Source organism: Cylas formicarius, unplaced genomic scaffold, assembly GCF_029955315.1.
Source record: "Cylas formicarius isolate icCylForm1 unplaced genomic scaffold, icCylForm1.1 PGA_scaffold_10__41_contigs__length_53128322, whole genome shotgun sequence".
Lineage (NCBI taxonomy): Eukaryota > Metazoa > Arthropoda > Insecta > Coleoptera > Brentidae > Cylas > Cylas formicarius.
The window spans coordinates 13,446,847-13,460,136 of record NW_026844214.1 but is presented as its reverse complement, the minus strand read 5'-3'; the positions used below and the strand labels follow the sequence as shown (position 1 = coordinate 13,460,136).

At 32.9% G+C, this 13,290-nt stretch overlaps 1 protein-coding gene across 1 annotated transcript in view; it reads right to left on the bottom strand.

The window, feature by feature from the left end:
* The window catches only part of LOC132707604 (KH domain-containing, RNA-binding, signal transduction-associated protein 2-like), a 284,859-nt gene that overhangs the window by 199,224 nt on the left and 72,345 nt on the right, over positions 1-13,290 (bottom strand). Inside the window, exon 2 of the mRNA XM_060679513.1 lies at positions 6,978-7,241. Coding sequence (XP_060535496.1) covers positions 6,978-7,092 — 115 coding nt within the window. The 5' untranslated portion in view covers positions 7,093-7,241. The remainder of the gene's footprint in view (positions 1-6,977; positions 7,242-13,290) is intronic.

Below are 13,290 nucleotides of genomic sequence, written 5' to 3'. Positions count from 1 at the left end.
ACAGGTTGGTATAACCGCCAAAAAAATGAATGTAGGTCCGGACACCTTGTGGAAATATCTGTTTGTGAAACAAAGTCTCGGGTAGATGAGTGCCGCCTTTGATCATAGTGGAAAATAAACGCAATCGTGTGGTGGACTCTTTTATGTCGCAATGCTGAAGAGTTTCTGCCGCGATATATTGATTGATACACTCCAAACACAATCAAAGGGCGAACGAGCTCCAAAAAAGGTAAAGACGGTTATGCAGATCGGTAAATTTATGGCCACGATCCTTTGGGATGTTCGGGGAACGGTCTTCATTGATTACTTGCGAAAGAAAACAAAGATAATGGAAGAGTGTTATACATTATTGAAACAGCTGAGCAAATCAAGTAAAGACGCCTTCATCTGAAAGAGAAAAAGATTCAGCTTCATCAAGACAATGCACAAAGTGCATACTTGCGTAGTCGGAATAGCCAAAATTACGGAATTAAAATTCCAATTGTTACAACATCCACCGTATTCACCAGATTAGCCCCCAGCTACCGATTTTTGTTGTGTTGTTGTTTTATTTTGTGTTTGATGCTATTTCAAAGAGCTTCCAAAATTCTATTGAGTTCAGAAAATGAGTGACATTTTGACAATTTTGAGCAACTTGGCGTCATTAGGTTATGCTTCAGAATTGGATACAGTGCAACTGAAACCGAGTCCGGAATCTTGTACCTTAAGATCATCTACTGACGGTCAGTCACGCCACCGTTCATTGGAATTTGATGAACATGGAATTACCGGTGACGAGTCTTGGGTATTTTAGTTCCATCTAGAAAATAAGCATCAGAGCATGAAATGACAAGGTGAAAAAAAGCAATGATTTCGACTTGCTTTTTCGAACGCGAAACTTTCGGCAAAGGGTTTCTACCTCAAGGCCCGGGAATTCTTGGAAAACGTCATTCTTATGAGACCAAACATCATGGTTGTTGATTCGCGGTAATGCTCCCTGTCACATTTAGTCTCCTTATTACCTCAATATCACCTCAAGGGACGTCATTTTGGGGTAGTTGTAAACTTGAACTGAGGTGGATTTTACTTGATGAAAATCCATTTATCAAAAGGAATAAGAACTAAAAGGTCAGATTTTCACGATTTTTTTTATATGACAATTGTTTCGACAACACCGTGTCTTTATCAAATGTAATATTTACAAACTACCTGCTGCTATATATACCGAAAAATGACCATAAAACCTTAATTAATGTTGTGAGAATTTAAGTTGAATAAAGGAGAGATATTTAAATCTAATTGATCGTTAAGCAATACATTTGAATGTCTCATTTTGTTAATCTCAATGACTTCCAATAAATTTAATTTTCTACTTTTTGTGGCTGTATGTAAAATATCAAAATTGTCGTCAAAAATGTATTTTTCTGTGTTTAAGTGTGTAGCATAATTAGAATCTAGACTATGCGTTTCTCGAAGGATCTACCTGTTTGTCCAATACAAATTTTAGGACAAGATCCCCATTTCAACCTGGAAACACCTGATTTTGGGGATTTTGAACATATCGTTTTATTGTTTTTTAAATATTTTCCTATTGTGTTGTTAGTTCTGAAAGCTATTTTTAAACCACATTTTGACAAATGTTTTGAAACTTTTTCACTAGGTTCTCCTATGTATGTAATTGTTTTAAATTGTTCGTGTTCTGTATTAGGTTTCGGATAAATAGAGTTTACTGTTGTCTGTATTTGTTTTTATTTATAATTTTATCTAAAATCGACGGATTGTAGCCGTTGATATTAAGTTCTTTGCTGTAATTTTCTGTTGAGAGTGACGCATTAAAAAAACTGTGTATAAATGAGTTAAATGCAGCCATTTTGTGTGTATAAGGGTGACTTGAGCTGTTTTGTATGACTGTGTCTGCATGTGAAGGTTTATGATATATTGAAAAATCTAATTTGTTTTGCGCTTTCGTAATAGTTAAGTATAAAAAATTAATAAAGTTATCCTGTTCAATCTCGACAGTGAATTTTATACGATTATGTAATGAGTTAATGTAATTTAAAGAATTCAATTATCTGTCCGTTCCAACAAAGCAAGCAAAGACATCGTCTATACCAAAACAGAAAATTTTTAAATAAAAGATGTTCTAGAGATATAAATCTGTCCATTAAATTCAAATTAATTTTGGTCTAAAGATACTATAAATTAATATATATATATATATATATATATATATATATATATATATATATATATATATATATATATATATATATATATATATATATATATATATATATATATATATATATATATATATATATATATATATATATATATATATATATATATATATATATATATATATATATATAAAATCAGTCTAATTAATCTGTCCATTAAATTCAAATTAATTTTGGTCTAAAGATACTATAAATTAATATATATATATATATATATATATATATATATATATATATATATATATATATATATATATATATATAAATCAGTCTAATTAATTTATAGACCTCGAATCTAGAAGTATGTTTACATATTAGGCAACCATCTTGGAAACATTTGCGGCGAACGCCAAAAATTCTGAAAATGCCTGAAATGCCAACATCGAAAGCTTTCCGAGAGTACGAACGTATCTTAACAATGTTTCCATGTTTTCGAGTATATTTGCCCGAGTCTAGAGAATGTTTCTGAAATAACCTTCGGAGATTCCGCGGAAATTCACCTTTTCGCTTTCAATCGATTTTCCGAGAGTGCGTTCTCGAGGTAATGCTTAAATGCACTACTAACCGGAAGCCTCTGCACTTCGGATAAAACAATCCGGTACCTGTCTGTTTCGAACGACTCTTTTATTAAATCGTTTAGCTTTTCGTTCGCGCAGTTTTGCTTTCGCTACTGGTGCTGGTCTTTGCCGAACGGGAGAACACGTTAATTTTCTAACCGTGCCGAGTCAATCAGAAGACAGCATCACCAATCTGAATCGAAGGACGCTTCATTTCATATCGGATATAATCGTGTCCTTTTGAAACAGTTTTTTTGTCGCCAGTATTGCATCCACAGAAAATCTTGAATTGTTGTTGATATTGACTGCCTATATTTACTTTAGTTTTTTTTTTATTACTATTCGAAATCGAGTTTCAGCGTCCAGTTTAGTTGTGAAGGTATCTTGTTATTTATTGCCGGCCCTTAAGCTTTTATTTGCAACTTAAAAAGTAAGTATTCCTTTTATTTGATCTTTTTCACATGTTTTATTTTATATTTTTTTAGGAATAAACTGACAATTTTGTAACTTGGAATTACCTCTTAACATACAGAAACAAAACACTCAGCCCAAGATATAGTGTCTTCATCTGACAGATCCAAAAAACTCGACATATTATCTGCCCGATATGACGTGATTTTTAAATTTAAATAGTTATCAAAACTTAACTATATAGGAATCTACTTTGTATTTTACAAATTTTTATTACTTTTCAGCTTTGAAGGCCCAGGAGAATAGATAAGTAAACCATGCCTGGCTTACTGGTAGAAAATACCCACACGGTGAAGAAAAAAACAGTGCATGAGTGATTGCAAAGGTTGCATGTGTAGTAGTAATGTAAGTATAAAAAGTGCAGTTACTTCACCTAATCAAAAATGATCCGTATGTCTTGGCTATATTGCTACCATTTTTAGATGTGGATTTCAGAAATGACAAACAAAATTCCTGTGTCAATTTATGACATCCAGTAATGAACTATATAAAGATGTCATACTAATAGCTATTTGAAAATTTTACAGGAGTTAGCTAATACAATTATTTGAATAAACAATTATTTTGACATTAAGTCATACAGGGTATCCCAAAAATTAATATTAATAAAAAAAAACTGTTTATTAAATGTACTTGACATTAAGAAGATTAATAATTTATTTCGAAAATCTCTATACAAGTCCCTATACCAATCGTTAACGTTTTGTTAGATTTGAGTGAATAAGCATTATTTCAAGACGATTTAAAGCATAAATGAGCCTAGCTAGGTAAAGAATTTATGACGCGGATATTTAAAACAAAGACAATATTTTATTCACTCAAATGTAAAAAAACAGTTGCCGCTAGCACATATATGGAAATTTTGTAGATAAATTGTTTAATGCAAAACATATAGGGTTAGATGAGTTTTTACCGTTACTGAATTTTTTCTATCTATATTTCAAAAAGATAGACCATGACCTATGGCGCACTGTGGCCATATATTAAATGTCAAACAATAAACCTATGTAGTCCTCCAGAACTTCTAATAGGGCACTCAACGTGAATCGTCCTTTATAAACGATCCTCATTACTAGTCGTCTTTTTGCGCTATAAAATTTGGCTTACTCTTAGTTGATTTAACTTAATTATTTGAAACCGGCAAAATGAACATGTTAAAGCGCAAAATAACCCGTGCGGCGGTTCAGTATCGGTTTTCGTAAAACTTTGACGTCAGAAAATGACAGATTTGCGTAACGACCGAAAGTTTCGACATAAAATGTATCCCGCGCAATCTTAAAATGAAACACGCTGGTGCGAAATTGCCTGGAACCAGCTGCGTCTTCAAGATTAAAATTTAATCAGTGCGCTGTGTCGCGCCTGCGGGTAGCGATGTGAACCCACACAGCGGCTTGTTAATTTCTTCCGAACAATAATTGTAAGGGTTATGAAAAATTTTGTTCTTTGCTTAACCGCCACACATGACCTGTTCAAAATTAACCCAATACTATATTTTTCTAACTATGTCTTTATGCACTCTTTATTTAATTTTGTGTTAGTATAATACAAAATTAAACAATATTGCAACAAAAAACATTTAATAATTAAATAAATTTCGAAGAATTATAAAAAAAATGACGATCAAGTACAAAAACTCAAAAATTACAGGAATCTTAGAAAGAAAGGAAATTTCCAATTTACAAAAAATAAAAGAGATTCAATAACTCATATTACCTCCTCGAATTCTCATAACTGCTTACTTTCGTGGGGATAAGCATGTTGTTGTTGGAATGTTTTCCTATTCCAAGACAGCAACATGCACTAATTCTTACAGTTGGGGTAGGTACATAACACTAACTTATCTTTTTAGAATATTCCAAAGGAATTGTATTGGATTGGATTTAAGGCTGGGCTACGTGATGGCCTTTCCAAGATCTGAATGTGAATTTCATTTCAGTAATTCACAGATCTGCAGTAAGTAGCAGTAGTTGGCCTTTTACTAGCCAATTCAAATCTTTTGATCTTTAGATTCTTAGCGATTTCGAGTTGGTTACTTGGCTCTCCACTGGTACATTTTTTGCTTCGTAATACCTGTTGCCGGAAAAAAACGTTCGTCTGCCCTGACCATGTTTTCCATGGTGTATTCCGGTTTCTCTATTTTTCCAGCTGTTCGAGTAATTATTGAATGATTAACACTTGAAACAACTTGAAACAACTTGAAAATCTTCCGCATTCATGATTGCTTAAATGACGTACTCGATTTGTCTTTTCATAACGAAATATTGACCTAGCTAACTAATCCACACACAAGAGCAAGTACCAGTTTAAAATAAAACAGTTATTAAACTGGAAAAAAATTAGTGAACGAAATACTTAACTTTTTTAGCTTAATTCAATTATTGATTTAATAACAGTACAAAACTAGAAAAAAACATCTACTAGACATAATCAATCTGAAAATGTAAGTGTGTGTTTTAGAGAGTATTGCGGGGAAAAATTAAACAAAAAAAAAGAAAAAAGAAAGAAACTTCTGTTTCTGAGATACGGCTTCTACTGGACTTTTGACCTTCAAACAAAGTTCAAAAAATCAAAAATATTAATAAAATTAACATCAGCAATAATAACGTGTGACATTAATCTTACTTTGACTGGCTAAAATTGCATAAATTATATAACTTTGCCGATTCTCTAGGAAGTTTTAGTAAACTTTAAACTTCTGTAGAAAGAATCCAACATATTTTTGAAGAAAAAAAAATGCGTTGCTGTATATAATAAAAGGGAATGAAGAAAAAATAGAAAAAAGCCAAAAAGGAGCAAAAAATAGCAGCCAGTTTTTTCGTCATAAAAAACTGGATGTTTACTGAGTAATAAGTATATAGAAACTTAGCAAAATTCAGCAATATAATTAACTAATTTTTTTATCAGGGTCGTACTTTATGTTTTCTACATTATTTTTAATTCTTCTTCTTCTTTCTTCTTTAATTCTTCTTGAAAAATAATATAATGTTTTAAAATATTTGTGAAAATTGACTTTCTTTCTTAAAAAACATAAAAGCTATATTCTTAGCATAAGGTAATCCATTTATATAATCATCCACCGATTGAGCGCGCGGAAGACGTCGCTTCGTTACCGACCTATAATAACACTCAAGCATGTTTGTGGTCTATTATATTGAAGAAATAACATCATTGGAAGATCCACGTTATTAAAAAACGTGTTCTCTTATGGAACTATTAGTTCCTAACTAAATAAATGTTTCTGTTATTTTAAAAACAATGCGTGCAGTGAATCCTAATACTATTAGCTGTTTATTATTTTTTTAGTCTATTCCATGCTCTCTAATAATATAATTATAGGGGGCCAATCCAGTGAAACAGATCATGTGTCATTTACAGAAAATAACTCTCATTTGCGGTTTCAAATAAACACACAATCTGTTAACGGCAACACTCCATAGAACGTAAACATAATTCTGATATTCGGAAAAAAATATTTGTGTGGTCAACTATAGCATAGCGCAGCGACATTGTTCAGAACTTAAAGTCTATAACTTTCTTGTAGCATTTTATTTATACTACGTTCTATGCAAGTATAATTTTGTTTATTAGCATTTTTTTTGGCAAAACTATTTCCTGACTGTCTTTTTTAAGGCTTGTTCCCGTCCACTCGGAACTAAAAAACAATTTAAATTAATTTTTAGACAATATGATTTAAGCCAAATTCATCGAAAACACGTAAATGGGTACTCACGGCTTTTATAATTGTTATGGTTGACTCCAGAGGCGGTGACCTGTTCCCGGTTCATATCATGCTCCTGGCCCGACTTGAGGCCGATTGTTTCAACGGAATCGCAATCGAGATCCATCGGTTGACCTTTTAACCACGCCGCCACGTTCGATTGTCGATATGCGAAACTCTACCGAATTAAACGAAGTTTCGGGATCCAAACTGGGATAACCGACGAAGACTTTTCAAATTGACGTAGGTCGACCTCGCACTGGATTTAGCGATAGCCTGGATGAAAGCAAAAAGCTTGCGTCAATAATAATTTGTGAAAGTGAGAATTCACCGCGTCACGTATAGGACACACAGAAGGTTTAAAGGAAGACAGTTGAAAATTTAACATTTAAACATTTCTCATATATATGTATATATATATAATTAGAAGAAAATAGCAACATCATAAATTTGAGTGTATTGTGAAATATATTATGGTAGATGTTGAACAATTTCAACATTTTAAAAGCAAATAAGTTATAAGCCGACAGAATTAAATGACCCAGACAAAATTACCTTTTCTATGAAAAATAGAAACCAATAATAATCTTTTTAAGAGTAATATCCAAAAATACCTTGTCACTTAAAAAAACGCTTTGGCAAAATATTGTAACGTTTTCACATTAAAAAAGACATTTCTTGCAAACCATATCGCTATTATTAAAAAAATTATTATTTGTTATTTTGTCCGTAAGGTTTAACGCAAATTAGCAAGACATTTTGTTAACGTATTTTGAGTGAAATCTCTAATTTACCTATGGTAAAAAACCCGCGCGATCTCTGTACTGGCAACATTGTCTCAGTCCGTCAATGTTGTCTCTCTTGATTATGTATCTATGTATGATTTGAAAACTTATTTAAAATTTACTGCTTTTATTTATCCATTTAGTTCCCTGACTACGCAATGGAATTTGTAATTCGACCCTCGTAAGAGCGTGATAATTGTTCTACGTTTATAATATTTGCTCAGACAACTGCCCACTCCTTTTTATAAACATTATGCCGGCGAACGCCTCTATGCACATTCTTTGTGCTGCAGCGCTAATCAAGTTGATGGCCCGGACTTATAGCGGCCCGAGTAGCCTTTGTTGCTTAATTTAATTTAGTGTGTGCGGGTTATTTCGACTAGTAGCGGCATCCAGTTTCCGGTCGCAACGAGCAACCCTCACCCTTGAACTAAATAGCGTTTGTTTTTGTCAAATACCGCGAAACTCTGCGTCAACTACCAGCGCTAAATACATTCAAACAACAACAAACGAAATTTACCATGCGGGGAGAACTCGGTTGGTGGATTTTTTAAACAATTTATTATTTGCTAGAGGTACTGAAACTTCACAAACTAAATGATTAGAATTATCATAAGCATGATGGTCGCTAAATAAATCCTTAGAAAGGAAAAATATTTCAACTCTATAGACTTGTGCAAACGTACTTCTATTTTTTATGAAATCTAAAAAGTAAGATTTTGAAAATCCTTGTGGGCGACTACTTCATCGTTAGACGTAAGCCTTTCTCCACCAACCATTTCTTCAAGCTTGGAAACAAGAAATATTTACTGGGTGCCAAATCTGATGAATATGGTGGACGTTGTAATTAATGAAGCTTTATTTCCATAATTTTGCGAATTTGCGAATCCGTTTTTTATATTTATAAAACAAGATCTTTTCTTCCCATGAAGATGTTTTTCCTTGATTACTTTGCTCACCATTCAAATAATGACGCATAACACTCCCCTCTTGTCGAGTTTCCTTACCCAAGTAATCAATGTTCCTCAAGTATCTCAAACAACAGTGGAGTTATATTATGTCTACGGCTGAATAGCCGTCTTTGTTTGCTTTCTTCCACTGTTCTGGCTGTTCATTTTCCTCCGAAGTGTTGTTACACTATATGCCCACGTCTCATCGACCCAGAAATTTATCAGGATTCCGACGGAAAAGCGCCCCAATAACTTCCGAGTCGACCACCCGATTACGTTTATTCTCACCAGCAAACAAACCCAGCATCCATCTTCCAGCGGACTAGTTAGGAGTACTACTTAATACTACGATCGCCAACTCTTGGATTTTCTAAGGACTTATTGGACGACCTACTTATATCTATAGCAATCCTTGTACAGACAACATGTAAATAAATGAAAAAATTATCTTTATTAGAAAATTTATGTTCCCACGATGACACTCCTGGCAGTCAGGGGAGAAAAAAGTTTTTCATATTGTCCGCTGAAGCAATATTCGTGACTCCGTTGACAGTTTATGCTGTGTGTGGTTTGTGGAGAGCGACACAAGAACAATATCTTACGATGAAATCCATTGTGTCGTAATTGAATTGTAATATAGAATGCCGATGTAATTTTGGTTGTGACTAGAGTAGAAAGCGTTATAAACAATAAAATTACAGTGGGCAAAGTTGAAGCTTAGCTTCATAACTTAACCTATACTCTTAATCCTTATGGCAACCCTGTAAGTTAAATAAGCTTACAAAAAAACCTGACTACAAGAGACAAATTTCATTTTTAAATGTAAAGCTACTGACACCTTTTAAGCTACTTGACACTTTATTATAACAGCTGCAGATCTGGTAACCAAATGATCTTTGATATTGTGCGGTTCTGTGCACGGGTGGTAAGGTATGCATGCCCTAAATCCGGATTATGTACATCATGCAAAAATTTTATTTTTTGAACCTTTAAGAGAGATTATTATAAAACGTTAGGCTATAACAAAATTTTTCATCCAAAAGCTTTCATTTTGGCAGTCACGCCCCAATCGTATTTCCTTATCCCATTAATTAACCGAACACAGTGCTTATGCACCGAATGCATTTCACATCAAATTTAAAGTTAATAAATTAAAGTTTAACATTAGTAAAGGCTTTTTTCATGAAACGTTCAATATGTTTTGTCAATCTTAACTTATCGTTCATTACCAGACCCGAATTCCTAGTATTGTTGGATATATCCAGTTTTTCTGCACCTGCAACAATGTTTAATTGGTTTCGTCATTGATTTGGACATTGATACAATTTTCCTATAACTCTCCCTCATAAATTTTCCTCTTTCATTCTTTGCGCAATTGGTTTTTTAACATTCCACTTCCAAAGGAAACATTTAATGAGGAATTGACAACGATTAGATAGATATAATTTATTTTACAATTTTGCCAAACAAATACAAATTATTATATCATAGAATAAAATCAAAACTTTCAAAACTTAGATTGCAATGCTTGAACTTCTTCGGAAATATTTCATTACAACTGGAAAAGTTATTCAAGAGTAGGAATTTGTTTATACCGTTTAAAGCAAACAATGAGCTCAAGAAATTTCTTATAAAAGTCAAGGATCCGATAGATTACTTTTCCAGATCAGGGGTATATTATTTCAGAAAATATCAAATTTTGGTGAGTACAAGTATAAGGACACTGATATCGGCTTCCACTACTCATTGACATTTTGACATGCGTGCCCAAAGAGTAAAAAACTTGATCTTCTAGCGAAATTAAAAATCACCAAACCAAAAAGCGTCCTTTCCTTGATTGCGTTAATGATTATAAAGTGGCACTACTACAATAAAAATCGAGGCGCCGCAGGCCTCATTCATATTTCCATAGAGAAGGGAATGATTTTCATCATATGGCCTATACGTGCGTCTTCACTTCACCGATTAATCTGCAATTTGCGCCATTTTCTATCTGAACAACGATTTACACACACTTAACTCGTAAAAACTTATCCGTATCCAAACTTATCGACGATCTGTCAGCGACTATGTTGGTTGTTGAATTCCACAAGGTGACGTAAAAATGTTTTCATAGTAGTTTCAAAGTTCCTGTACGATTGGCATAGGCAGGGCCTCCATATCTCTAGTCTAGTAGCTAAATGGTTTCTATATATGAAAATGAGAACATTCGTTTTTTAGATCTCGGTTAAATTAAATAGATTCCGTCTCATTCCAATTTATGTCCATGTGCGTTTGAATAGACATCTCTGAACGTGTATATGTTGCTAAATTTATTAAATTATTTAAAAGTGATTTTATTCTTTTTAAAAAATCTTTTATGGATCTGATGATGGGCGAAACGAGCGTAACTTTTCAAAAATTATTTTTGAGACCTTGACTTTGGAGTGAGTTTGAATCTTTATAAATATTTAGTATCGTAACTTAATTTCTCATTAAAATTAATGGCATACCTTACATACCGTAAGAAATCGATAGCAATAAGTTACGCTTTGTTTCGGTCGAAGTTTCTTCCGAAATCGATTTACATATAAATGCGAAACCGTTAACGTCAACGTAATATTTTCGGAAAACAACTTTCCGCGACCCTCGTTATTTAAAAGACGTTGTTTATTTTTAAAAAGTTTATATTCTCCCTCCTTATGTAAAATACGTATTCAAAACCTCCGCGTCGCCACCCGAAACGAATAAGATCCCCGGGATTTTGCCGAGGCGACATCCACTATATGCACGACAATATAATAGCCTCTCGGGCTGTATAAATACAAGCGCACCTTTTGTTTAATGTCAGCGTATATCTTGGGAAAGTTTCCTTTCATCCTGCGGCGGTATTTTTGCATCGTCTTTTATTCCTTCATAAGGAAGCAAGAAAAAAGTGTACGCCGTTCGACTCCAGTAGCTGTTAATCTGTTGATCAGTATCCTCATCTTTATTAGAATATAAAATATAAGTTTGTAATCAGAAAATCAAGTGTACCCTGGATTTTAAAAATACGAAGTCGAAAAAATATTTGCCTACTTTGCGTTGCTAAGCAGTTGTTTATATGGATTTTTTGGTTTTACATACCAACCGGGTCTCAATTTAAGATGGGGGAGCAACCTTCCAGGTATGTATTTTAAAATATTATACATTTTACATTTTTCACAAAGCGATCTTTATAAGTAATAACTTTATTATTAGAAGGTTTAAAAATAAAATACAAAATATAAGATATGACTTTAACAGAGAAGTTTAGTTAACTATTTTCTAAATTCAGCATTCAATATCACATCTGAGTATCTAGAACCGTGTTGAATAATAAGTGTCGAAATGTATGTTAATTTTTACTATTCATGTTATATATTTAGTATTAAATATATTTCAACTGCACCTGCACAATCTGTATCTCACTGAAACGTAGTCGATAGAAAATCTATCCATCTATCCACTATACATTTTCTCAGATATCTAACTTTTGCACCCTATCTTTCTGGTGGATTTCAACCCTGCTGGTAATTTTATAGCACACGTGAAACCAGTCATACCCAGAAATCGGATTTCTCCGGGGCTAATATAATTGAATTGAATTCATTAACTTCAGGTTTGCGTATGTGTGGATCACTGACCAATTTAACTGGAACTAATCAAAATTTCTTTTTCTTCTTTCTCCCTGCGTTTTAATATTAAAGGTTAGTGAATAAAATAACAAGTCGAATGAATATTTGTTTACTCTGTAGTATTTAGTATGTATTTATCTCAATTATTTATTACATTACTTTATTTTTCAAGAAGCGATTTTTATCAAGTGTGACTTTAACAGAGAATTTTAGTTCACTATTTTCCTGAAGTCTAAGTTTTGTGTACTCAATAAACATCTAGTTTTTTATGGGGATAAAACTGGCTGTCTCTTTTTGGAACAACTGAAAATTTAACAAATATTTCATATTTTTTAAAAGCATTAAAAAAATTGTAATAAAAAAAATTTGGCTAGTGTAATACTATTTACAAATTTTCTGGATTCCTCCTGCGTCGGTTGTCGATGAACCTAACTTGATGATGTTTCTCCAATCATCCTGTTGGTTTCTTTAAAGCTTAATTAAAATTGGTTTGCATTCTCTGTAGCTGCGTATGTAGTGTTTGAGTGGGCGGAGCTAAAGAGTGACATGAACATTGTCTCGTATGATGATGACTTCTACATTGGATTGTTTGGTTGTTTTCAGATTTCTATCGATGCTCGGATTCTTCTTCTGTTGGTTGATTTTTAATATTTTGTAATTGGTATTAATTATTCATTAAATTCTTCATTAAATATGCATGTTATTATTATTTTATAGGTTTATAGCAGAAAATGACGGGCTGAGACAACGTTAGTAGACTACGACTGCTTTACCTATACACTATACACACAATAATATTTTTATGTATTCAAAAGCATAGGTAAAATAGAAATTAACCTCGTTTTTTTATTACAAAGAATAATAGCCCCCATGCCGCAATACTGTGAATCTTGCAAAAAGTTTGGCGGTTTGGATTCAGAATTAACCATGGAACTGTTTTATTAGCCTTTGCCGA